Below are 25,651 nucleotides of genomic sequence, written 5' to 3'. Positions count from 1 at the left end.
TTCCTGGCTGGCAGAGACATGGCTTGGTGGCCGGTGAGTGATCATTAATGTAAACTGAACCAATTGAAGCAGTATGTAAGCATACATTTACTAAAATGTATATTGTTTAAGCCTTATAATGAGGAGATAAATTACAAATAATACTTAGTTTAGTTTTTTTTTTTTTTTTTTTTTGTTACTTTACAACCTAAAAATAAAACTTTACTTTTAAGTGGTAGAGTAATAAACTACAAAGGTTGATGTGATAAAAGTGATCTCAAGGCAAACATTTTATAGACAATGTTGAATAAAGTTGTTTCTTTTTTAAATAGGTACAGAGTAAAATAACATGGACATGAAACTACTTATTTTCAACATCCAGATTTTAGGTCAGAATTTATATACAGTGGTGTCCAAAAATTTAAATCTATAAATAAATTCCAAATTAAAACAGTTTGCTCTAATGTACAATTATGATCCTTCAGAAATCATTCCAAGGGTACGTTTACACGACAACGATGTACTAAAAACTGAAAAGTTTTTCCTTTGCGTTTTTCATGTAGGATACAGACGACAATGTTGTCAAACCGATCTCCGTTCACAGGGATCCACGAAAACGACTAAAAACACTATTATGCATGTAGTTGATGTCACTTTGTAAAGAAACACTACTCGCTTATAGACTGAACACGTAATACGCATGCGCATGACGTCACAGTTTTCACAAATTCACGTTTTTGTAGTTTAGAGACAAACTTGCACTTGGAATCCCGTTTTCAAAAGTTTGTTTTCAGGTCCCCAGAACGCTGTTGTCATGTGAATGAAGGCAAAAACGCATTAAAAGTTTTCCGTTTTTAGTCGAAATTGGTGTAAACAGCCCCTAATATGCTGATTTACATGACACCGTTTTCAACTAAAAACAGAAAACCTTTCAAGCGTTTAGGCCATTCATTTACACAACAGCAGCTTTTTGGGGGCCTGAAAACGCAAACTTTTGAAAACTTTCAAAGTGCAAGTTTTTGAAAACGATACTGTTATTGTCGCTGTGTAAACTAAAGAAAAGTGAATTTGTGAAAACAGTGACATCATGCACATGCATATGATGTGTTCAGTCTATAAGCGCGTAGTGTTTCTTTACAAAAGTGACATCGCCAACTACTGGCCTGACAGGATAATACAGTGTTTTTTAGTCATTTTCGCGGATCCTTGTGAACAGATAGTTTTGACAGCGTTGTCTGTATATGCGAAAACGCAAACACAACGTTGTTTTGTAAACATGCCCGGCCTTATTATTATCAATGTTATAGCCTACTGCTTAATATTTTTGTGGAAACCGTGATACATTCAAAAATGTAAAAATTTAGGGAAAGAAATTTATTAATACTTTAATTCAGCAAGGACGCATTAAATTGATTAAAAATTACAGTAAAGACATTTATAAAGTTCCATTTAAAGGGTTAGTTCACCCAAAAATGAAAATTCTGTCAGTAATTACTCACCCTCATGTTGTTCCAACCCCGTAAGACCTTCGTTCATCTTCGGAACACAAATTAAGATATTTTTGATGAAATCTGGCAGCTGGATCACTCCTCCATAGGCTTCTAAGGGACTGAAACTTGCTGGCCCAGAAAAGTTATTAAAGAGATCGTTAATATAGTCCAAGTGACTACAGTGGCTCAATCACAAGTTTATCAAGCGACGAGAATACTTTTTGTGCGCAAAAACAAACAAAAATAACGACTTTATTCTACTATTCATTTCCTTCTCTCTGGGCCTCGTAGTGTTTTTGCGTAGCGCGTCTGTGTTGCACGTCATCACACATCACACACATGACAAGCAGCGACCAATAGTGAGCATACGTGGTGACGTGCAACACAGACGCGCTACGCAAAAACACTACGTAAACTAACTCGAAGCTCAGAGAGAAGGAAATGAATGAATAGTAGAATAAAGTCGTTATTTTTGTTTGTTTTTGCGCACAAAAAGTATTCTCGTCGCTTGATAAACTTAAGATTGAGCCACTGTAGTCACTTGGACTATATTAACGATCTCTTTAATAACTTTTCTGGGCCAGCAAGTTTCAATCACTTAGAAGCCTATGGAGGAGTGATCAGCTCTCAGATTTAATCAAAAATATCTTAATTTGTGTTCCGAAGATGAACGAAGGTCTTACGGGGTTGGAACAACATGAGGGTAAGTAATTACTGACAGAATTTTCATTTTTGGGTGAACTAACCCTTTAATACATTTATAAGGCTAAATGCAGCTGGAGAGTCAAGCAAAAGATGGACACACCAAATATATATTAATGTTAATTAAACCTTTTGCTCATATTATTATGTAGAAATTATAATAAAAAATACCCCAAATAAAGCATTTTAACTAGTGGTTTGAGACATCTGGACCCCTCTGTAATACGAGAAGGCATATATTTTAGATGCTCCGATGCATTTTCATCACATTCTTTTTCTTTTGCAGTGGCTTTAATTAGTCCTGCTTAGTGACAAATAAATTTGTACAATTCAATGTACCATCGCAATTAAAATGAGGTCACAAAAAATGAGGTCATACAAATTTAGCCCTGTATATAATTATTATACATATGACATATGTAAGCTATAATAATTATACACGAATTTCACATTGCTTTTCACAATACATATTGTGAAAAGCAGCTTCTCAGAAAATGCAGTGTCCAAGTTATGTATTTCAGAAATGTATGCATGTACAAATCACACAGTTAGCTAATAATGTATTCATTTAAACCATTTATTAATTTAAGGCAGAAACAATGAGCCCATTCAAGTAATGAATACATGTTTGTTAACAATTAATAATAATTCAAAAAGAAATGTAGGCTATGTCACACATGTCTTGTCAGCGATCTTGCAAATACTGAGTGTGAAGCTGATTGTGGTAAATCAAGTTGTTTCACGTCGTCCGTCCTGAGAATGGCACTAATATTCAGTATGAATGTGTGCAGATTGGTGCATCTCTGTTTGCCAGCAGTGAGGGTTCAGGACTGTTCATCGGTCTGGCTGGGACAGGAGCAGCAGGAGGGATCGCTGTTGCTGGATTTGAATGGAATGTGAGAGACATCATTTTTTAACGCCAAATTTCCCATTTACTCCAAACAAATGCAAATTATGTAGGCTATTAGTCATAATTCGTTATTAATCATTACTTTAACATGAAAAAATCTTGCAGTTCATATAAATGCACCAGCATTCGATCAGCACTAGGGGGAGAAAAAGACCAGATTCTGTCTTAAAACTACATCGTTTATGGGTGCTGAAAATTCAGTTGCACTTTATTTTACAGTACGTGTACTTACAGTGCACTTACCTAAGAAAATACTGGGTAATAAGGTAACTACAGGGGTTAAGGTTAGGTTTAGGGGTAGGTTCAGGGTTAGTAGCGAGTTATTACCCAGTTATTGTAATTAATTATAATAAGTAAGTACATCATATGTATCACAACAGGGCTGTAAAATAAAGTGCTACCGAAAATATAATTCTTGGTTTTTGTCTAGAATGTCAGTAAAAAAAAAAAAAAAAGTATCTTAAGGCTTAAGTAGTTCGTCTTTTATGTTGTCTAAATTTCTAGAGGTGTATATGTGAAATGTGAAATAAATAAAACCCTTATGCTTCTGACTAAACTCCAAAACAAAATTGGGACTTAAATTGCACAAAGTTATAGTTCACCCAAAAATGAAAGTTCTGTCATTATTTATTCACCTTCATGTCGTTCTAAATCTGTATAACTTACTTTCTTCTGTGGACCACAAAAGAAGATATTTTAAAATATGTCTGTTTTTTGTTGTTTTTTCCTCCATACAATGAAAGACAATGATGTCCAATGTCATATTGGACCCCATTAACTTTTTATGTTATGCATGTAAACAGATGAAATATTATTCAGTATATCTTCTTTTGTGTTTTCTGGAAGAAAGAAAGTCATGCAGGTTTGGAATGACATGAGGGTGAATAAACGATTTCATTTTTGAGTGAACTATTCCTTTAAGCTGTTTGAATGTCATTAGATTCGATGACAAAATATACATTTAGATGCATCTAAATTTTCAAAATACCTTTTAGGGCCACTGTATATTCAATGCAAACACAATGTAATATCTCATGCAGTTTTTAAAATGATCTTGTTGTAAAATGAGATGTTTAAATGTGTTTTACAAATAAATTGATCCTGATGAAGCAAGAGATTTTTCACAGTGCACTAACTCTTTCTTTCTTTATTAGGCAACTTATGTCCTGTTGGCTCTTGCCTGGGTCTTTGTCCCAGTTTATGTGTCTTCTGGGGTGAGTTTTAGACGTACACTTACTCACTGTTCATACCGATGTTCTAGCTGAGCTATACAGTCCTATGTGAATTAATAATTCAGAACTTATGTTTAATACTGCCACGTGTTATAGACTCACCATCTCTTTCTCTCACACACAAACTCACCACATGTTCTACTTTCCCAGATTTGCTTATTAATTTGCTTAGATCATGCCATTCCCTTCTGCACTTCCTCTCTCTCTCTCTCTCTCTCTCTCTCTCTCAGATTGTCACAATGCCAGAGTATCTGGGTCGGCGGTTTGGAGGAGAGCGTATTCGAACGTACTTGTCAGTTCTCAGTTTGATGCTGTCTGTGTTTACCAAGATCTCAGTGAGCATGAAAACACATACATTCACTCATGTTTTTTGCTGTCTCATTCACACAAAGCTAAAAGTCAAACATTAATCCACAAAGGCTTCATTTATTCGGTCCTGTATTGCTGTGCTGGCATGTTTCTGCTCCCATGGAATTTAAAGTTGTGAAAGAGAATGTAGTTTAGCTGTTTCAACATCTGTTTTTCACTGCAGGCATATAAAAACACTCACACCCTAATGCCCGTGTCCTTGTTGGCTTGCTAATAAACCATTAATGCTAGGTATCAAACTTTGGCACACAATTTACCACTTTATTTACCAAATATTAATCTCCAACACGCGTTCAACAACGTCTGCTCTCGCATGTGGCGTGGTGCTCTCGTGAACGTGCTGTTTTTTTTAGTGCAAACAAAGCTCTCACGTTGCTTCATAACACTGAGGTTAAACCACTGGGTGACATGTAGCTGGCAAGGTAGTTGCGTAGTTCTGAAGATGGACGAATGTCTTACGGGTTTGAAACAACATGAGTCAGAGTAATTAATGCCAGAATTTTCCTTTTTTTGGGTGAACTAACCCTTTAATGTATGTCAACGACTGTCTTTACTTTATTAACAAGAGTAAACAGAGTTGATACTCAAATGCAGTATAACTGTATTAAAGGATGCTGCCTTATATTTTTAAGTAATCAACCTGGATGTTTAAGTCATTTCAACTTAAATTGCATTAAACTTAAACTGATTTTTAAAAAAGAGTTGAATCTAATATAACTTATTAAAAAGTTAAAAATTGCTTAACATATTTTGATGAGTTAAAGCAATGTAAAAACATATGTTGTCATAACTTATTGATCATATAATTTTTTATAGTGATGAAAACACTTCACAATTAAGTCTCCTATATCTATGAGCAACCTAAAATCTTCATAACCTGTATGGTTTGCAGACGGATCTGTACTCTGGAGCTCTGTTTGTCCAGGTTTGTTTGGGCTGGAATCTCTACCTCTCCACTGTCCTCATGCTGGTCGTCACTGCCCTCTACACTATTGCAGGTTTGTATTTCCGTTGAAAGGTTTGGGGTCATTAAGATTGTTTTGTGTGTTTCAAAAGAAGTCTCTTATGCCCATCAAAGCTGCATTATTTGATAAACATGAATTGAAAACAATCGTTCTGTGAAATATTATTAAAATGACTGTTTTCCATTTGAATATATTTTAAAATGTAATTTATTCCTGTGATGTCAAATTTCCAGCGTCATCAGTCTTCAGTGTCACATGATCCTTCAGAAATCTTTCTAAAATGCTGATTTGCTGCTCAAGATTCTTATCATTATCAGAGTTGAAAATAGTTGAGCTTAATATTATCTTAATACACTTAATATTTCCGTGGAGACAGTGATACTTTTTTCAGGATTCTTGCAAAAGAAAAGAGAGTTCAAAAGAAATGCGTTTATTTGAAATAGAATTTTTTTGGGGGAACTTGACTGTCTTTCTAATGCAAACATGAGAATGGTTGTCTATTTGTGTATTAGGCATCACAAACTAACAATGAACAATTCTTTCGAGAGCATTTATTAATCTCGGTTAATGTTCATTTCTACATTACTAATAGGCTACATTTTGTATACTACTCAAGTATAAATTAACATTTGTTAATGTTTGTTCATAATACATGAATCAACAATGAACAATAGTATATTTATAACTTCGCATCCACCTAGATTAATAAATTATCATTGTTCATGATGCTTATTGTATAAAGCGGTACCACTACATGTTTCAGCAGTGAGCAGATGCCACAATTTAGCTTTTTCCAACAATCAGCAGTGTAGCGTGACAAAACAGCTTAAGATGTCACGCCGTTCAACTGCAATGTTGTAAAACTGGATAGAGTGGCATAATGGTTAAAACTCAGAGTTGGTAACAGGAATGTCATTGGTTTGAGTTGTTGACAGTGCAAACCTCGAGCGAGGTACTTAACCACAGTATTACTGTCAATTGCTTGGATAAAAGCTTCTACTAAATGATTACTTGTTTGAACTTTCTCACAGAAGCCCAGCGGTTCAGTAACAGTTAATTTCTGCAGCAGTAATTATAGTCTACATGACTGATTCCAACATAATTGCATAATGACTTTAATCCGCTGCTCTGCTGTCACTGTATTTACTCCTCTGTCTACAAGTGCTGATTCAGACTTGACCCCGATGACTCATATCATATTAAACCATCATGAGAGAATTGAGCAATACCGGCTTAGTCCTCTGTTTCTCCAGGTGGCTTGGCTGCTGTAATCTACACCGACACTCTTCAGACCTTTGTCATGATCATTGGAGCAGTCATCCTCACCATTACAGGTCAGTCAGTCAGTCTCAGGCTGCTTCTTTTATTCTCTTCTGGCAGGGATTTAATGTCAGCTGTCACTAGGGAAGTAAGAACATCTTGTGAAAGTGCCACTGCTGAAAACAGATGGCAGCTGGAAGAGAACAGCTTTGGCAGACACATTTTCAGGGTTATATGTGGTTTTTAACCATGCATTCCATATATGTCATATGTTCAGCATATAAATGCCGATACCTAAATGCAGATAAAATCAGTTTTAGCTTGACTTATCTGTGGTTGTCTGCTGGTATGATGAAAATAATAAAATAAGTAATAGTAAAAATTTGAGATATAGTGAAATTTGGTTCAATTGTTTATCTATTTTCCATATAAATAGATAAATATTTCTAAATATCAAAAATAGCATAAATAACTCTAAACAAATAGCATGGACTGTTCAAACTTTTTTTTTAAATACATTTTCCAGATAGCCTAAAATAAATACGGAAATTAAAAATTATATTTGCGTTAATGCACCGTTAATTATTTGTAAAATGCATAAAAATTTGAATATTCACCAAACGTGAGTATTCAGTGCAAATAAGTGCTTTAATAAAACAAAAAAACATTCCAACACTCTTAAAAATAAAGGTTCGAAAAGAGGGTTTCTTCAGTGATGCCATAGAATATACATTTTGGGTTCCCTGAAGAACCTTTCAGTTCTTAAAAGAACCACTTTTTTTACTTAGTGTTAAGAACATTTAATAATCTAAAGATCTCCTTTATCCACTATAAATAACCTTTAGTGCAATGGAAAGGTTCCTAATGGAACCATCGATGCCAATACAGAACCTTTTATTTTTAAGAATGCATGGTGCTAGTGAGGTAATGGTCAAACTTTCACCTTATGATGGAATTTGCCTTTCCTCAGTGAAAGTGAAAACACTACATGATGCTGCACAGTAACAGGCAAAAATCAACATATTTGGTGTAATGTGGAGCAGATTTCACTGTGGCTGTCACAGGCAATAAACGAAATGTCCCGTAACTCTACACAGCTGTTCAGAATGAACAAAAAACGCACCTCACATTTTTGTCAAAGAGAAAGGTTTTATCGCATCATGTCCGGAAAGGACACATTGAAACGCTTTAAAACCTGCATAGCTGGTTTGCATGGGGATGTGGTGAATCCCATGACTGTCTTTAGCCACTTACACAAAACCATCTGTAAAGTTTTTAAAGAACCGAAAAGTAAATGGAAAATGCACGCACACACAATGATACACACAAGTCTAAACAAGTTAAAGAAATTTAAATAATACTTTTAATTGTATTCAATTCAAAATATACATTGTTTTGACGCCATGTTTTTTTGACAATACTACAAAGATCCATTTTTAGGCCAAATCTCTACATTTTACCCAAAACAGTAGTAGATTTAGCTGATATGTATTTATGTACGTTACAGCATTCAATAAAATTGGAGGCTACAATAACCTGGAGAGCGTGTATTTGAAAGCGGTGCCATCTAAGATCATCCCAAACACAACATGTCACCTGCCCAGGCCTGATGCCATGCACCTGTTCAGAGACCCTGTTCACGGAGACCTACCCTGGCCAGGCATGACACTGGGATTAACCATTCTTGCAACATGGTACTGGTGCACTGATCAGGTATGCTTAAACACACACTTACTCTCAAAAATAGATAAGTCTACCCTGGTTCTCACAATGTAAAAGGCCTCATGTAGAGGACAGTATTGCAAATGTAATTTGCATTGTGACTTGCATTCTGTTATAAGATACTGTATTTGATGTATCACTTGTTTGCCACAAAGACTGCAGTTTTAGAGATAAAAGTTTTTAGGAGAAAAAAAAAAAAATCTACCAAGCCTGAAATGGACCCAAGTCAGGGTAGGGTAGACCCATCTAATTTGACGCAATGAAAACAAGACTGTGAGAGATTCGCGTCAAATTAAGTACAACTACCCTGACTAAAGCCTACATTGACTCTTGCGTCACTGAAAACATCCCCAAGTGATTCAAGTATATCCTTACAGAAACTGTAGGAATCAGTGTGTGCTGACTAGCATCTTTAAAACACCTTGCTTTTTAAGCTTTATTTATTAAAAAACATAAGCACAATGGTTGAGACAATTTAGAAGACTGTCTTTGTACTAATTAAAGTTGTAACACGTTCCTTCTTTAAAGTATAGCGCACATAACATCTTTAAAAAGCATTTTATTTCCAAACCTCCTTAGAAGGCAAAAAACAAACAAATATTCCATCAGAAGACAAATTATTAAATTCCTAGAAATACTGTCAAGAGTTGGAATCCCTTCAAGGCCCAATGCATGTTGTTTTGGTCTGAGTCTTATTACAGTAGGTCCTCTGGTTTGGGGCTCCTCAAATCTTAAAAGTCTTGTTTTGGGTCTTAGCTAAGGGTCCTCAGCCGTGACCACAGTTTAACACCTCGCAAAGTGGCTCAGTATCTGAAATGAATGCTCCAATAAATTCAGCATTTTCTGAATAAGAAATGGACAGGTCTTGGTCTGGATGTTGGAGGGATTGGCCTTGACTCCAACTCAAAAGCTGAAGGCTTGTTCACACCAACACAAATGTTTGGCATGAAAATATGGTCAAATATCTGCATGCAATTTTTTTTTTTCAGACGAAAATGTAAAAACCTGTAGATAGGCTGAAAGAAAATACAAACTTACTTCTGAAAGTAGGTGGTGCTTATGGAAAAAAACTTAAATCCCTCCCCAGGTTATAATCTGTTTCTAAGCAAAATAGTCTTTTAGATTTGTGTGTACCACAAAGTCGTAGTTTTATGTAACAGGAATGTGACCTAATGCGCAAACCTTTTAGCCTTATTTTTAGAAAATTGCATTGACAGCAAGCAAATGTTTAAATTGATGTGAAACGATGCATTAAAAGCCGTTAACTAAAATTAAAATGTTTATCACAACTAATTTTTTTGCACAAAACATCTGTCCTGGTGTGAACAGGCCTTGATCTCCTCTGATAAAACCAGGGACAACTGCAGACTCAGAATATTAGTGTGTGCGTTTTAAAATATAACCCACTTTCAGTCTGTACTGTAACAAACTTTCAACGTCCTTTTCCCACAATCTGAGACACCAATTAGCCAATAGAGGTGAATGTGAAATTGCCATCACCATGGTCATAAATCCACCACCAAATTCCCTTCCACTAGTTCAGATTACTCAAAGGCATGTCAATAAAGAGTAAAGCTTTATGCAGCAAGTGCTCCTTGCCACGGTCCAGAAAATGTCAGTGTTTGTGTGCCACTGTAACACTCATGTCAGTTTAGATCCAGTTGAACTCCAGTTGAAAAGCCTTTATCAGTGGAGACTGGTGGCTACATCAATACACATTCATGCCTTTGTACTCAATACAAAGTTGTGTTTTACGGGAAGAAAGACACTACAAATCAGTTACTTTTCACTTTGACTATGTGTCAACAATCTATCCCCCAAAGCAAAACCAGACGTGTTCACTGGAACCTTCCCCCTGAGGTGTTTGAAACTGGCGAGTTTAGATAAAGAGATTCCTAATGGCGTGCGAGTCTCGACCCGTCTACGAGGAGACGGAGACTTTGTTTGAGAGGCCCGTTGAGCGGGGGAAAGAGATTGAGAGTGCATGAGGCGCTGAGCGGGTGATTGGCTTGTTCGCAGTCCTTCTATCGTATAGGCGGGGCTTTGTCTCCTGGGGGACCGACCTGAACGGTTTAGGTTTTGCTGGCCTGATCCACTTGAGGAGAGTTCATGGCCATGCATCTTCCCCTGCCAGTACCTGTGGCCCCCGATCACATGGCCGCTGCTTTTAGGGGGTCTATGGAACACTCCAGGTTTTGCAATCACCACTTTGGCCCGGCCATAACCGTCTCGTAGAGGCGACCTGGAGACCATCTGGTAAAGCTGAAAGGGAGGAAGGTATACGTGAAAAAGAAAAATGATACAGCCTTCAGGCATAATTTCAAATGGTTCGACAAACTATAAACTGTTCTAATGAATTTTTAAAGAATTCAGCAAATACAAAATAATAACGTTGGTTGATCATTGGCAGGTAATCGTGCAGAGATCTCTGTCAGCAAAGAATATGAGTCACGCCAAAGGGGCGTCCATCTTTGCCAGCTATCTCAAGATGCTTCCCATGATCTTCATCATCCTACCTGGCATGATCAGCAGGGCACTCTACCCAGGTACTACACACACGCTCCAGCTGCTGTATCCGCTAGAGCTGCAAAAATTCAGTGCTATGTCATCTTCTGTGCAAGCTTTGTCACCTTTAAAGACTAGCTAAAGAAAATCAGGTAACCAGCTTATGGTGGTCAAGTTGGTTTTTGGTACATGGTAGCTGGTTTGTTGCTGGTCCAAGGTGGACTACTAGACCTAACCAAGCTTGACCAAGTTGTACTACACTATTCTAAACCAGCTAGAAACCATATAAAATCCAGCTACAACAAACTGCCCCCCAAACTGCTTTTGGTTTCAAAATAATTTACATCATACTTAATGGAAGAATTTTTTTTAGAAACATTAGAATATTATTGGAAATAGTTTAGGATAGAATCAATGGTATTAGGCAAATATTTGTAAGATGTGATAAAAGTAGGGATGTCTGTATATTGGGAAATTATTATTTTCATGTTGTGGTTGATAAACAATAAATAGCAATATTATTAAAATTTATTTAATAAACTTTGCAACAAGTTTATTAAGGCGTCACCAAGTTAGATTTGCTAAAGAATACCAGTACTTGAGTTTTTAAAGATTACCTTTAAGTGAGCAGAATATAAACTTATATAATTTTGTAATGGGGAAAAAAGGAGCATGCACAAGTTTATCCAATAATGGCTTTATCCAAGTTTATCCAAAAAAAAAATATATACAAACTCACACTACTACTGCTTTCATGGGGAAATCTGACAAACCCTAATAACATGCTATTTTCCTGTTCTCATCTGATATGCAACTTCATTTACATTTACCCTCCTCCCATCCACTACCCCTATATGCGTTTTAGCACTTATAGCAGGTTAAGGCATGCAGGAAATATCAACATCGGCACACCCTTGTGCGTTCCATAACGCATATGCCTGGCTTCTTTTCATCTATTTGAGACACTCCCAGGTTTTATGACTGGTAGAGTGGAGAGCCAAATCAGATAAAAAGCACTTTCACATTCAGGCACACTAAATCAAAGTCCTACCTACCTTTGTTTTGTTTCTGTTCTGCGTGTTCAGTAGATTCCTCTCGGCAGTGGTTTGCAGGTCCAGCTCAACGTCATCCGATCTCAAGTCCAGCATGGATTGAGAGAAGCGGGCCATCACGTTAAGCGCATTAGGGCTGTGTTCTCCAACACGACCGGAACCCGTTATCCTTCCGTTAGGGAGTTTGTCACTGCTATCGGAATCAGTACATTCATAGTATTCATCTGACATTGTGGAATTTTCATCTTTATCCTTTAATGAATGTGCACAGGTCACAGCGGTGCTAATGGCGTCATTGTCTTGAGCATTCATGTGTGCATCCATCGTCTGGTTTTCCTCCCTTCTGACTAAAGTGACCTCTGCGTCTCCAGAGCCTTCAGGCATATTAACCACCAACTGAATAGTGCGTGGCTTGGGAACAGGCAGATCTGAAGCCTTTTGGACCTCTGGTGGTTCATGGTTGGGCTCCTGCTCTTGTGGAGGAAGGTTGGGTTTGGGGTCTTGTTGCTGGATTGGAGAGCTTGGCGAATCAGGTGTATTGGCTGGTGTCTCTTTAAGGGCATTACTAGATTCAGTCTCCGGCTGAAGCTGGGCGCGTGATTGACCTTTTGCATCTACAGCATCTGCTTTAGACAACTGTGCTGTTGTAGAACGAAGAGTTGCCTTATCTGGTAGCGGTTCCTCAGGTGGGCCAGTGAAAGGGTCTTTAAAGCGGATCGCTTGAGATGTTTCAAACATTTGCGAGCGCATTAAATGCACTGGTGCTGGCTTGTTTGTGTCACGAATATTAATATACCCAATAACATCACTGGATGGGTCTGGCTCGGGCCAGATGGGCAAGTAGAGAATGAGATCTGCCTTTGGCAAGCCTACAAGTCCTGGGTGCATTTGCAACTCCTTTTGAGGCTTGGGAATCTGGACCAGAGGATTGATCTTGGCACTAGCTTTGTCTGAAGAGGATTTGCTTGTTGTATCTACATTGACCAATGCATATTTGGGGTTAATTAGTTTTCTTGCAACAGCTGCGGAAACAGGGGGAGGAACGACAACTGGGGTAGGGTCAGGCTCCGGAAGTTCCAACAAAGGAATCTTGGTGAGGTTGACCCCAAGAGAGTTCAGGTACAGTTCGCGAAACTCCTTGTCAAAATTTTCAACGGACTGCCCAGTCATGACTGTAATGATGTTGCGGTCCAAACGAGAAGCTGTCCACGTAAAACTAAAATATATAAAAATGCCAGAAGTCAGAAACAAAAACAAAGTGGACAAACAAATAATACATGCACAGAATAGAAGCACATAAATTGACATTTAAACTAGCAACTCAAAATATCTTAAAGAATGTTACCACCAGTGTTAAGGGGTAACTACCTAATAGCAACATTATGTTGTCCAATTCTGTGACAGTACAGTAGCTCACTACTGTAGCTTTCCTGTTCTTGATTTGTCTGTTCACGCTTCCCTTTTTTGTATTCTGGTATTTCCTACCATGTGATTGGTTTATCAGGCTTGTCTTGTGTGACTTTATTATTGTTTGGCTAGATTATTGTTTTTAATTCATTTTCTAGTTTGATTGTTGTGTTACACCCTTGTATATTTATACCCTCTAATTTGCATACAGTTTTTACTAGCATGCTTGCTATAGATCTGTACTTCATCCTACAGGCACACAGACCAGTTTCTGACACATTCCGACACAATGTGATTGGTTTGTATTTAGGAAACACAGCTTCGTGTATATGCAGGGCTTGACATTAACACCCACCTACTAGCCACTTTGGCAGGTTGAATTTTATAATATATACATCGTTCAATTGTAGTCTTTTAAAAGAAATAATAAACTAAGTGCAATGTAGTGTTGTCAAAAATAGCGCTTTTTCGATACATATCGATACTGAATTATGCGTAATTTTACTCATTCCCGCAGATTTTGTGCTCACACCCAAAGTGCCCGCACATAAAGTATATTGGCTATATAAAACAGTATAATGAGTCCATGCATCAGGTCTTAAAGTGACAGAAGCCTAATATATCGGCGGTCAAATTATGAAATAATATAATATATTAAAAATATCTCAATAGCGGTTTTTGCCCATAGTATCGATGTCAAATTGTGGCCAGTCAAAATGCTGAGTGGCTAGTCACTTCGGAAAATCAATAGACACAGTGGCTGGTGAGCAAAAAAGTTGATGTCAAGCCCTGTGTATATGTACATACACACATTAAAATACACACATACAGTACAAACCTGTATGATCCGGACACAGCACGGTCTCCATCCACCAACATGAATTTCTGACTCAATGAGCCACGCACCTTCTGAGCCGAGCGTGTGTAGAATTCGCAACCACCGATGCTTCGCACCCTCAGATGCTAAAAAAACAAAATACATTTTTTTCATACACAAACTACATCTTTTATGATATTAAGGACTTAAAACAGTCTACAAAACAGAAAGTGTCTTCAACTCACATTGAGGTGCCCTTTGTGCATGTTGGCTCGCTCACACATAAATAGGAAGTCTTGTACAGCAGCATGATCTATAATAATGTATATAGCCACTTTCTTTTTAAATCCAGTCTCTATTAGATCCTTAAAAATGTCAACGTCTGTGAAAACATCCATTACCACGGCTATCATCTGCAAACACACACAGTAAATGTATAGATGTTAGTTAGACAGTTCAACCCAGACAACATAAAAATAATTTTGAATTCTTTCTCAGTGTGCATACTATACAGGCCATATTCCAATTACAGTTCTATTGTTAGTAAGGAGTATGTTCTCTTTATTAAGAATACAACATGATGATGCAGACACAAAACAAGTCCTACACACCCAAAGTCGGTTGTACTCTACCTACATATCACTTTAAGCACTCTTTGTGACAAATGTCTTTGGATAAAGGGATCTATTTGAATGAACATTTCAGTGTGTGCGGTAAAAAGAGAGGGGGAGGAAGAGAATTTGTGCCGGTATGTGTCATGGGCCGAAGCTCTGGGTTCAAGCTTTAGCAAGTTCTAACAAGAAAAATGAGTCAGTTGGAAACCAGTAGTGATTGTGAAACGTGATGGATATTTGGACATTCAATATTTTTTGTTTTATTGCTGAACTCAATTAATAACGGACAATTAAAATTTAAAAACAGGTTATCTTTTTAAAAATTAATGAGCTTGAAGGAGAAGGGTTGTGTTGAATAGTGTGTTGACAAAAAATATAACAGCTTTTTTTGCTTATTAGTAATTATACAATGGTTCGATATTCACATTTCCCCTGTTGTCATTGATTATTATTGCACTTCATATGATTAAAATGATAGCTTATAAATGCAAGATGAGTATTTAGAATTATAGACAAATAATGAAAAATATTAATAATGAGAGGGTAAGTTCAAAATGTTTTCAAACAACGTTTCAGAGTGTGCAACCATAACAACTTATGCATAGCATGCTTGCATAAGCATTTTCCTGTATTATCAATAGGACGACAGCTGTCATTTTACACATCACAAATGCATAACATAAATCTCTTGTAGTTAAGATAGTGGACACTGGACAGTTGGTGATATGTGTTGCGTACACGACTGTGCACCGAATTGCTGACAAAAAAAAAGTATTTTTTTAAGTCACTGACTAATCTAGACAAAGGGTCTGCAGTGTTTCTGAGGCGGACTGACCATACAATCGTGCTTTTCAAGTTTCTCTAGTTTACCCACCTTCTGTGCTTGCGCGATGGCTTTCCTCACCACCTCTTTTATATGCGTCTGTCCGTCCAACGGCGGTTGCGTGTACACATTGACGCGCGTGACTCCGCGGTAAGAAGTGCTTTCGGGCCATCCGAGATCCAGATTCGGTATGGAGATATCGGAGCGGTCCGGCCAATACTGCAAAGACACCGCAATGTCCTCTCCCTCCGTCGTACCAGTTGGTTTTTGATGCTCAGAACCGGGCTTATAATCTTCTATTTTCCGACGGAGCAACTCGAGCTCGGGTTCCGACAGGAAAGGACGCAGCTCGTGCTCTTTCACGTATGCGTCAAAAGCGTCACGTCCTTTCGTAGCAAGCGCCTCGAGCGCTAGCCGCTGATCCTCACTGTAGAAAAACTCCGGTTTAGATTCATTTAGACGCCAGTTCACATGATTGTTATCAAGACACTGAACTTGAGAGAGCGCCATCGTTTCCACACACAATCCGAATTAGGTGATAGAAACCGGTTCCTTTTTCTCTTCTTCTCGTTAAGGATTTTAATAAGTTAAGTCCCACTAAAACTCCTCTTAAAAGTCTTCTCAAAGTGTTTCTTCCTCGGTTAACGGCTAGAAAAATTCCGTTCGTGATCGTGGTAAAGCGTTTCCATGGTAAAGTGGCGATTCAATCGGTTTTGTTGGTGTCAATTAAAGCGGATAAAAGCTATAACTTAAGCACCAAAAAGCTCGTTTTTCATTCAAATAAAAGCTATGTTGTTTCCTAAAGATATAAACGATTCCTCCGATGTTATTTGATCATATTTCCCCGAGCAGAGTTAGTTCAGTAATAGCCTACAGGACGCGGCTGACCGCTGAGCCGGAGATCATCTTTCAGTTTTACCGACAGGTAGACTAGAACAAAGCATCTCCAGAGGCTCTGGTGATTAGACACACCTCAGTCACCTGACCGGGAGGGGCACAAACACACACACATATGCACACACAAGCGCAACAGACTTAAGACAAACCGGCGAGATCCGCGTTTATCTTCCACCAAAGCATAAACCTTGAATATCAGCAAGAAAAACAACGATAAAACAAAAGTGTCCGGGTGTTCAACAAAACTTCCACAGTTTCTTCCACGTTCCGTCTCCCGGTTTAAATAATGTCCAGAGTTTGTTGTCCATTAAGTCCTGTGGGGCTTTTGTGTGACTTTGCCCTACTTCTGTGGAGCTAGAAAGAGGAAGAAGCCAGACGTCGGGCAGCATGAGCACCGATGACGCGGCGTGCTCGTGCTGGCCGAATAGACTGTCGTGTCGAGTCAACAGTTACGTGGGTTTTGGGCGGGGTGTCCGGGAAAAAATAAGAACAGGAAACGGAGGAAAGTGAAACAGACACTTCCTATTTTCCCCTGACTTTGTAACAAAGTAGTGGTTGTAGGCAGACACTTAAATGGGCAGCCGGGGCTAGTTGTCACACGGGGAAGATGCCTCAAGAAATGAATCTCAGTAACTAAAGTTTTGAGGAAAAAGTCCAGTTCCACAACTGTGCGTTTTGTCTAGAAATGAATACATATATATGAGGATATATCAAACATTATGTATCCCATTCAAATAGTTGATTATAGTTTGCTAATTTTTTTCCTTTTCCATTATTTTCATGAATGTTTTATTTCGTATTTGTGCAGGCCATTAATGTTTTGTTTCGTAATATAGCCTATATAGCCTATATATATATATATAATGAGGATATATCAAATATTATGTTGGCTATCCCTTACTAGTCAAATAGTGGATTGTAGTTTGCAAATTTTTTTCCTTTTCCATTATTTGCTGTTTCATGAATTATTTTTTTTTTTTCGTAATTGTACAGGACATGAATGTTTTGTTTCATAATATATGATGAGGATATATCAAACATTATGTATCCCTTACTATTCAAATAGTGGATTATAGTTAGCTATTTATTTTCCTTTTCCATTATTTGCGGTTTCATGAATGTTTTGTTTCGTAATTGTACCTTAGGCTATAGAACATTTATTATAAATCGGCGACTGTTTATTTATGTACATGTTCCTTTTTTCAGACACAGTGGCTTGTGTGGACCCTGAAGAGTGTGTAAAGGTGTGTGGTGCAGAGGTGGGATGTTCCAACCTTGCTTATCCAAAACTGGTCATCGAGCTCATGCCCAGCGGTAATCAGGATCAAGATTTTATGTTTTCCAAATTGTGTATATTATATGTTTGAACTGTTAACATAACTTTAGCAAATGTGAATAAAACCCATGCCACAATCTTTTAGCCCTAAAAATCAAGTAATTGTAAGTGTGTGTGTTCCAGGACTCCGGGGGTTAATGATAGCTGTAATGATGGCTGCTTTGATGTCATCACTGACCTCCATCTTTAACAGTAGCAGTACCCTCTTCACCATGGACATCTGGAAGAAGTATAGAAGAGGGGCTAGCGAGAAGGAGCTGCTGCTGGTTGGCAGGTGTCTATGTGTGCTTATGAGTGTGTGTTTGCATTTCATGCGTAGAATTGTGTCACCCATTTAAAACCATCGATCATTATGACATGCTTAAAGGTTACATGTTTTCCAAGTTCCAACATCTTTTTATGCAAAAGCAATTACACAGAAGAAGAATGATTTATATCTTCAGAAATGCAATGCATAACCGCAGGAAGAACTAGAAATCAAGGAGTGGATTAATCATTTAGATTAGCTCATATTTATGCCCTGTCATTAGGTTGAGATCATTTTAAATAAAAAACTAAAAAACGAAATTCTTATTTATATAACTAGAAGATGGAAGATAACTAGTAGCTGAATAATAGAAATTAATTAGCAAATATTACTTATGGGGTCCCATAGGATTTGGATGTTGCAGAACTCAACTTTATCATATCAAGAAATGTTGCTGAAGCTGAAGATGATCATAAAATGTATGCCAATCTGTTTTCTCAGGATAGTGACGGTTATTCTGGTGGTGATTAGCGTGGTTTGGATCCCAATTCTTCAGAGCGCTAACAGCGGTCAGCTGTATGTTTACATCCAGTCGGTGACCAGCTTTCTGGCCCCTCCTGTTACTGCCATTTTTGTAATGGCTGTTTTCTGGAAAAGAACCAATGAAGCGGTAATGCACACACAAAAGATTACAATAAACACTGTCCGAGGACTATGTACATATTGACATACTGACAGTCACATGCATTCGAAGAAACCACTTCTCTCTCGTGAAGAAGGAATGTCTTGCTATTTTATTTCATCGGATTAGTCAGGGTGTGTGTATTTGTCTGTTCCAAAAACACACAAAGAGTGTGTACATGTCTGAATGACAGCAAAAGAGAGCTTTCACTTTTAAGTGATTTCCAACTTTCACTTGTAAGTGATTGAGATGATAGATATCCGTATTTTCTGGAAAATAAGTCACACCTTAATATAAGTCATTATATTGTTGTGTTGATGACTCATTGTAAAGTGTGCTTTTGAGAAGCAAAAATCATTGATAATTCCAACATGTATAAGCTGCATATTACATTTACATTCAGTACAAAATGGTCCTCTGTCCTGTTTGTTAGTATAATAATGTTATGGTGGAAATAATTTAAACTGTTTATAATAGATAGATAGATAGATAGATAGATAGATAGATAGATAGATAGATAGATAGATAGATAGATAGATAGATATTGTTAACAAACCAGTGTGACGTGTTTTCTTGAGGTCTTTACCAGTGATAAACAAGGATATATTCATAGAACAGGAGTAACATTGTGTGAGAGTGCATAAGATACAGAAAAAGAAAAAAGGGCCTCGTGATTCTTTCATTTGATTCTATGAAAAACCCCTTATCCCAATGTGTTTTGACAAATATGCTTAGAATAAATGTTTTGCGGTGTACTAGGCTGATTATATTGGATGTTCCACAAAGTAGAACAAAATACTGTTTTTCATATTAGAGTGCATTAGTGCTAAAATTCAGTGCTCATATTGTCTTAGCAAAAGATTAGCTGTAAACCAGGCAGTTTAGCAAAATAATGAAAACCTGTTTAACACATCTTTTCAGGGCTTTTAAACTGGGAGGGTGGGATTTCAGAATTCCTGTGTGTTTTTACCCTGAAGGGTCTTTTACTGGAAAGTGATCCCCGTCCCCCACAGCAAAAAGGAAATACCCATTTTAGCTAGTGAGATTTATGAGTGTTATTGCTCTGAAAATATTTTTCTGCATTGAGAACATTAGTTTAACGTTTTAGGGCGTTATTTTGAAAGCTAAAGTTGCCCCGAGAAGATTGTCTTAAGAAACCAAAACTGGCCAGATGACATTCATAGGGGTAAGAAATAAATTGTTACAGTAGAACATATTTGTGTAAGCGCATCCGTGTAAGTCAATGATACAAAATGTACAAGAATAAAACCAGTTTAACTTACATAATTATAAAATCTACTGTCTTTATGCTCAAGGCATCTTTAGCCCTATTCGCACGGGATAAGTATTACCTGGTGACCTCTAGTCATTTGTAATAATTGCGGAGGTTGTCTGTGATCTTAATCCTGTGCGAATCGGCCATGTCTGTAATTTGTGAAGTAAAAATTCCCCCGCAAATGACCTACCATATTTCGCCGAACACCGAGGTCCTGTGATAATATTAGTCCCGTGCGAATCGGCATCTCTGTGATTTGGTGGGGTCGTTTATCATTTTTTCAAGGTTTTTGTTTCCTGTGCGCTTTTTTATCCATCTTTCGTGAAGAATGGAGGCTGTGTTGGAGTGTTTTGATAGTATTTTGGGTGTTGGTAAATGATTTCTAAATCACACGAGGTCCCCAGATAATACTAATCCCGTGCGAATAGGGCTTTTGTCAAAACACATACATAAATATCAGACACCCCTCACTGAAATATATATGATAGATAGATAGATAGATAGATAGATAGATAGATAGATAGATAGATAGATAGATAGATAGATAGATAGATAGATAGATAGATAGATAGATAGATAGATAGATAGATAGATAGATAGATAGATTGATAGATAGACAGACAGACATGTATATAGATAGACAGACAAACATATAGATAGATAGATAGATAGATAGATAGATAGATAGATAGATAGATAGATAGATAGATAGATAGACAGACATGTATATAGATAGACAGACAAACAGATAGACAGATAGATAGATAGATAGATAGATAGATAGATAGATAGATAGATAGATAGACAGACAGACATGTATATAGATAGACAGACAAACATATAGATAGATAGATAGATAGATAGATAGATAGATAGATAGATAGATAGATAGATAGACAGACAGACAGACATGTATATAGATAGACAGACAAACAGATAGATAGATAGATAGATAGATAGATAGATAGATAGATAGATAGATAGATAGATAGATGGATAGATAGATGGATAGATAGATAGATAGATAGATAGATAGATAGATAGATAGATAGATAGATAGATAGATAGACAGACAGACATGTATATAGATAGACAGACAAACATATAGATAGATAGATAGATAGATAGATAGATAGATAGATAGATAGATAGATAGATAGATAGATAGATAGATAGATAGATAGATAGATAGATAGATAGATAGACATGTGTATAGATAGACAGACAAACAGATAGACAGATAGATAGACAGATAGATAGCACACCTCTTACTGAAATATGACAACATTTCACTGGAATTTTCACACTTGTCAAGGGATCTTCACACTGCACTCCACCCTTAAGTACCCTAAATATGCAAATAAGAGCCTGTCATGTCAGGATTCTCGGCTCAGAGTTCATTCAGTGAACATTTTTCAGATACCTGAAATAAATAAGGGTTTTAAAACAAACAGTTAGTTTAACAGTCTTCCGCGCTCATATAACATGTTGAGAAAAAGGAACACCGATGTTTGTACGTAGAGCAGCAGAGCTGAATGTGTGTGTGTTTGGTATTGTGTTTGCAGGGAGCATTCTGGGGCCTGATGGTGGGTCTAGTGGTGGGCTTGACACGGATGGTCCTTGAGTTTGTGTTCCCTCCACCCCGCTGTGGAGTGTTTGACCCTGCTCCCTCTGTCCTGAGGAGTGTACACTACCTACACTTTGCCATCATACTGTGCGCTCTCACTGCTATTGTTGTGGCTGTGATCAGTCTGCTGACCCCTCCACCCAATGAGGAACAGGTAATATTCTCTCTTGAAAAATGTTTTCAGAGATTTTTAGTTTTACACCCATAATAAAATCAGAATTCCTATTAGAACCAAAACTTGTAGCCAGTCCAAATGGATCCTACTGGAAAAGTCCTTATATGATTCCAAAATAGAACACATACAGTAGTTACCAATTATTGGAACAGAATTAGAAGAAATTAATGAATATTGAAATAATTAAAGGATTTGCTCTCCTTGTCTGGTCTCCTTTAACTGTCCAGTCTCAAGATTGTTCACAATGGCATACCGTTTACATTTTGGGGTTGGAAAGATTTTTTAATGTTTTGGAAAGAAGTCTCATAATGCTCACCATTGCTGCATTTATTTGACAAAAAAATTAATAATAATAAAACAGTAATATTGTGAAATATTAATACAATTTCAACTGTTTTCTATTTTAATAGATTTTAAAATGTAAGTTATTCCTGTGATGTTTATTAGTGTCACATGATCCTTCAGAAATCATTCTAATATGCTGATTTGCTGCTCAAGAAACATTTCTTAATACTATCAATGTTGAAAACAGTTGTGCTGTTTAATATATTTGTTGAAACCATTATACATTCCTTTTTATTTTCAACATTCTTTGATGAAAAGAAAGTTCAAAAGAGCCACACTCATTTGAAATAAAAATATATTTCTAACATCATAAATGTCTTTCTGTCACTTTTGATCAATTTGATGTGTCAGTATTCATTTATTTAAAACAATCACACAGACCCCAAACTTTTGAAATGTAGTGTACATTCTGCAGTATGTGAAACAGCATTATGCAAAACAGTAGTATGCTACTGTACATTCATTGTTGTCACATGGCCTCATTACATGCATGTTTATTTCTGCAATTGGCATACCAGTACAAATATAAAAATGGTTCTTTTGCACATTTAATACAATTTTGTGGAAAATGTGTCTCAATTTGGACAGTCTAATCAAATAATGTGTAAAGAAAAGATCTTAAAATCATAACTGATATTACTTTCAGTTCCTTTGTCATACTGGAAAGAGCATTCCATTGCAGGATTCCTGCATTACTGGAAACAGAATTATATATACATGTACTGTGCCTAATATACTGCAGACATAATAAGAGTAGTATGGTAGTATGCTGTTCTAAACATAGCTTATACAAGATACATTTTGATGTATTTTATCAAGTAATTTAATAAAATCCAGTAGTATTTTTGCAGCATGTCATATAGATTGGCTTGTTTTTGATTTTGTTTCAGATACATAATCTTACCTGGTGGACTCTCCACAACAGCACTGAGAGAGAAATACCTCTACAGAAAGTAACTACACTCAGCCGCAGGACAGATGGTACGAAACACACACACACACTTTTTTCCATTTTCAAAAAACACCACTTAGTATGATTTATAAGCTGTTTTCCTCATTGGGACCAAAAAAATGGAAATGGATTTTAGATGTTGCCATCTTTGAGTGGAAATGTTGACCCCATACTGTAGGGTTTACCAGGACCACAAACACACACGTACATACGTACGTTTGTTTGACTATTAGTGAGGACATATCATAGACTTCAATTGTTTTTATAGAATTTCTGATATAAACCCAAACGCTTCAGAAACCTGTGCAAAATATTAGAATCGAATATAAAGATGATTTGGCAAATTTATAAGCCTTTTAAACTAGTGAGGTCCATTTTTGAGTAGTGGGGAGATTTTTGACAATCACAAGTTTAGATAATCCTGAACACACAAACTAATCCTGCTTCCTAAGACAGAATGGAGGTGTGAGAGGAGTTTACAGGATGATCGATCTCATGAGGTTTGTTGCGGTCTATTCATCAGGGTGTGGTGGTGTTCTACATTTATGTATCAGTTGACAAAACAAAAGAGTCCTATATGCGTGAGAACACACACAAGGAACTGAGAGAAATACCAATAGTGATTTTCTTGGTTTGGAATGCGAGTAAGCTTACTGCATAAGGTGGATTATGTTACCAAGCACAACATTTGAAAACTTTAAGGCAGATTAAGGTTATATGCAATCATGCAATATGTCATTTCATTCAGTTATAAAGCTTTTTAAGCATAAAAATGCCCATGGATTTTTAAATTGTACCATGATAATACCTTGGTATTCTTTCAAGAACCTTAGAATATCATGTCAAGTCACCTTTATTTATAGCACTTTATACAATATAGATTCTTTCAAAAGCAGCATCACAGTAATAAGCAGGAAAAAAGCAATCAAAAATGCACACTTCAACAAATATGAGACAAATTAAAATTCTGTTCATTAAAGTTCATCAATTTTGAAATTCAGCTACAAGCAGCTCCACAGTAGAAGAATAGTATCATTTTACAGCTTGAGTCAGTTCAATGTTAATTCAGTGTTGATTCGTCAATTATGAAACAAAGTCGATTCAGCTATAAAGTAAATCCTTTAAAGCTGCCATGTAAATCCCAAAGTTTATGAATATGGTAATCTTTAAACATCAAAGCACCATGGTATTACCATCTGATACTATCACTGTACCGCTCCTTTGGCAGTTAATTTCACAGCCAACATTTTTGTTTCAATCTAGGCTGTGAGTCTGTGCGCAGGGGTAAGTGTGTGCGCACCGCTGGGTTCTGTAGCCCCCGACCTGGCCGAATTGTGTCCGGGAATTCGTCTCCCGTCATTCACAGCATCAGAGAAGATCCCTTCTGGTCTCGCTTCTGCTGCGTCAATGCCATCATTCTCGTGTGCATTAACATCTTCCTCTATGCTTACTATGCGTAACGTACTCAAGCTAGCAGTCATGCTCACGCACATCAGTTTTTTGTTATTATAATATAAGTGCATCATCTAGATGACTGACTAAACCTTTGGGATTTTATTTGTTACATATCCATGTCAAAATTGCAATTAAATTTAAATCAGAATGACTGCAAAACAATGCAATAGCTGAATTAAGATCATCATCACAAAGAACAGTTTTTTTTTTAAATATATATATACAAATTACTTAATAGTTGTTCAGTTACCTTTTCATATAACGCATATATGTTAAACAATTGTACATTTACCTTTGAGAATAGGGGACAAAATAAGTTACCATGAGTTTTCTCACAGTGCATGTTGCGAGGCAATATGCTATGCATAAAGTAAGATCTTATGTTTGATAAATATGTTCACATTAACTGGGACAAAAAAAAAAAAAAAAAATCATTACTAGATACTCCCAAAGAAGTGGGTGTAAGTTTAACTGCAGTATTTCTTCTTTGAAATAAATGAACAGTGATTAAACTGTAATGTTCTGTACAGCACATCAATGACTGTGTAATTTGTGTCTAAATAATTATTTCAACAATAGAGTGAGACTAGCAATATATTATTGTAAGAACAGTTTGTAAATGATTTTAAGAACAGAAAATCAGGGTGGGTTACATTAAACATTAACTTGAATATTTGTGACTGTCCATATTTAACTTTTTTGTTTTCTCTTAATTTATACTGTTGTATTGTTAATGCGCAAATGAAAAATTGATACATTAAAAATCATGAAGCAATGTGTAAACCAAGTGTGTTGGGTTTGGAGTGTTTGTG

The 25,651-nt window shown here is 36.7% G+C and overlaps 2 protein-coding genes across 3 annotated transcripts; one reads left to right on the top strand and one right to left on the bottom strand.

Moving 5' to 3' along the window:
• slc5a10 (solute carrier family 5 member 10) lies at nt 1-25,236 on the top strand. Its single transcript, XM_079848773.1, has 14 exons — nt 1-33; nt 2,963-3,067; nt 4,236-4,295; nt 4,544-4,648; nt 5,575-5,680; nt 6,901-6,981; nt 8,415-8,620; nt 11,040-11,175; nt 17,951-18,058; nt 18,204-18,354; nt 18,829-18,997; nt 21,851-22,066; nt 23,323-23,413; nt 24,648-25,236. The coding sequence occupies exons 1-14, from the start codon at nt 19-21 to the stop codon at nt 24,842-24,844; spliced, it is 1,746 nt and encodes a 581-aa protein (XP_079704899.1). The 5' UTR covers nt 1-18; the 3' UTR covers nt 24,845-25,236.
• fam83gb (family with sequence similarity 83 member Gb) lies at nt 9,173-17,205 on the bottom strand. 2 transcript variants are annotated; one of them, XR_013818965.1, is made up of 6 exons: nt 15,899-17,205; nt 14,656-14,823; nt 14,432-14,556; nt 12,190-13,402; nt 11,146-11,213; nt 9,173-10,891 (listed from the first exon to the last, which is right to left on the bottom strand). XR_013818965.1 is itself a non-coding variant. In XM_079848756.1 (5 exons), exons 1-5 carry the CDS (start codon nt 16,355-16,357, stop codon nt 10,409-10,411), a joined length of 2,448 nt encoding a protein of 815 aa, XP_079704882.1. In that variant the 5' UTR covers nt 16,358-17,205; the 3' UTR covers nt 9,173-10,408. The 2 variants fall into 2 exon arrangements, 1 of the variants encoding a protein (XP_079704882.1); XM_079848756.1 differs by lacking the exon at nt 11,146-11,213.
• Nucleotides 25,237-25,651: the final 415 nt, after the last annotated feature.

Source organism: Squalius cephalus (assembly GCF_949319135.1).
Source record: "Squalius cephalus genome assembly, chromosome: 2".
Lineage (NCBI taxonomy): Eukaryota > Metazoa > Chordata > Actinopteri > Cypriniformes > Leuciscidae > Squalius > Squalius cephalus.
The sequence above is the reverse complement of the archived record's forward strand: the minus strand, read 5'-3'. Positions and strand labels throughout refer to the sequence as shown.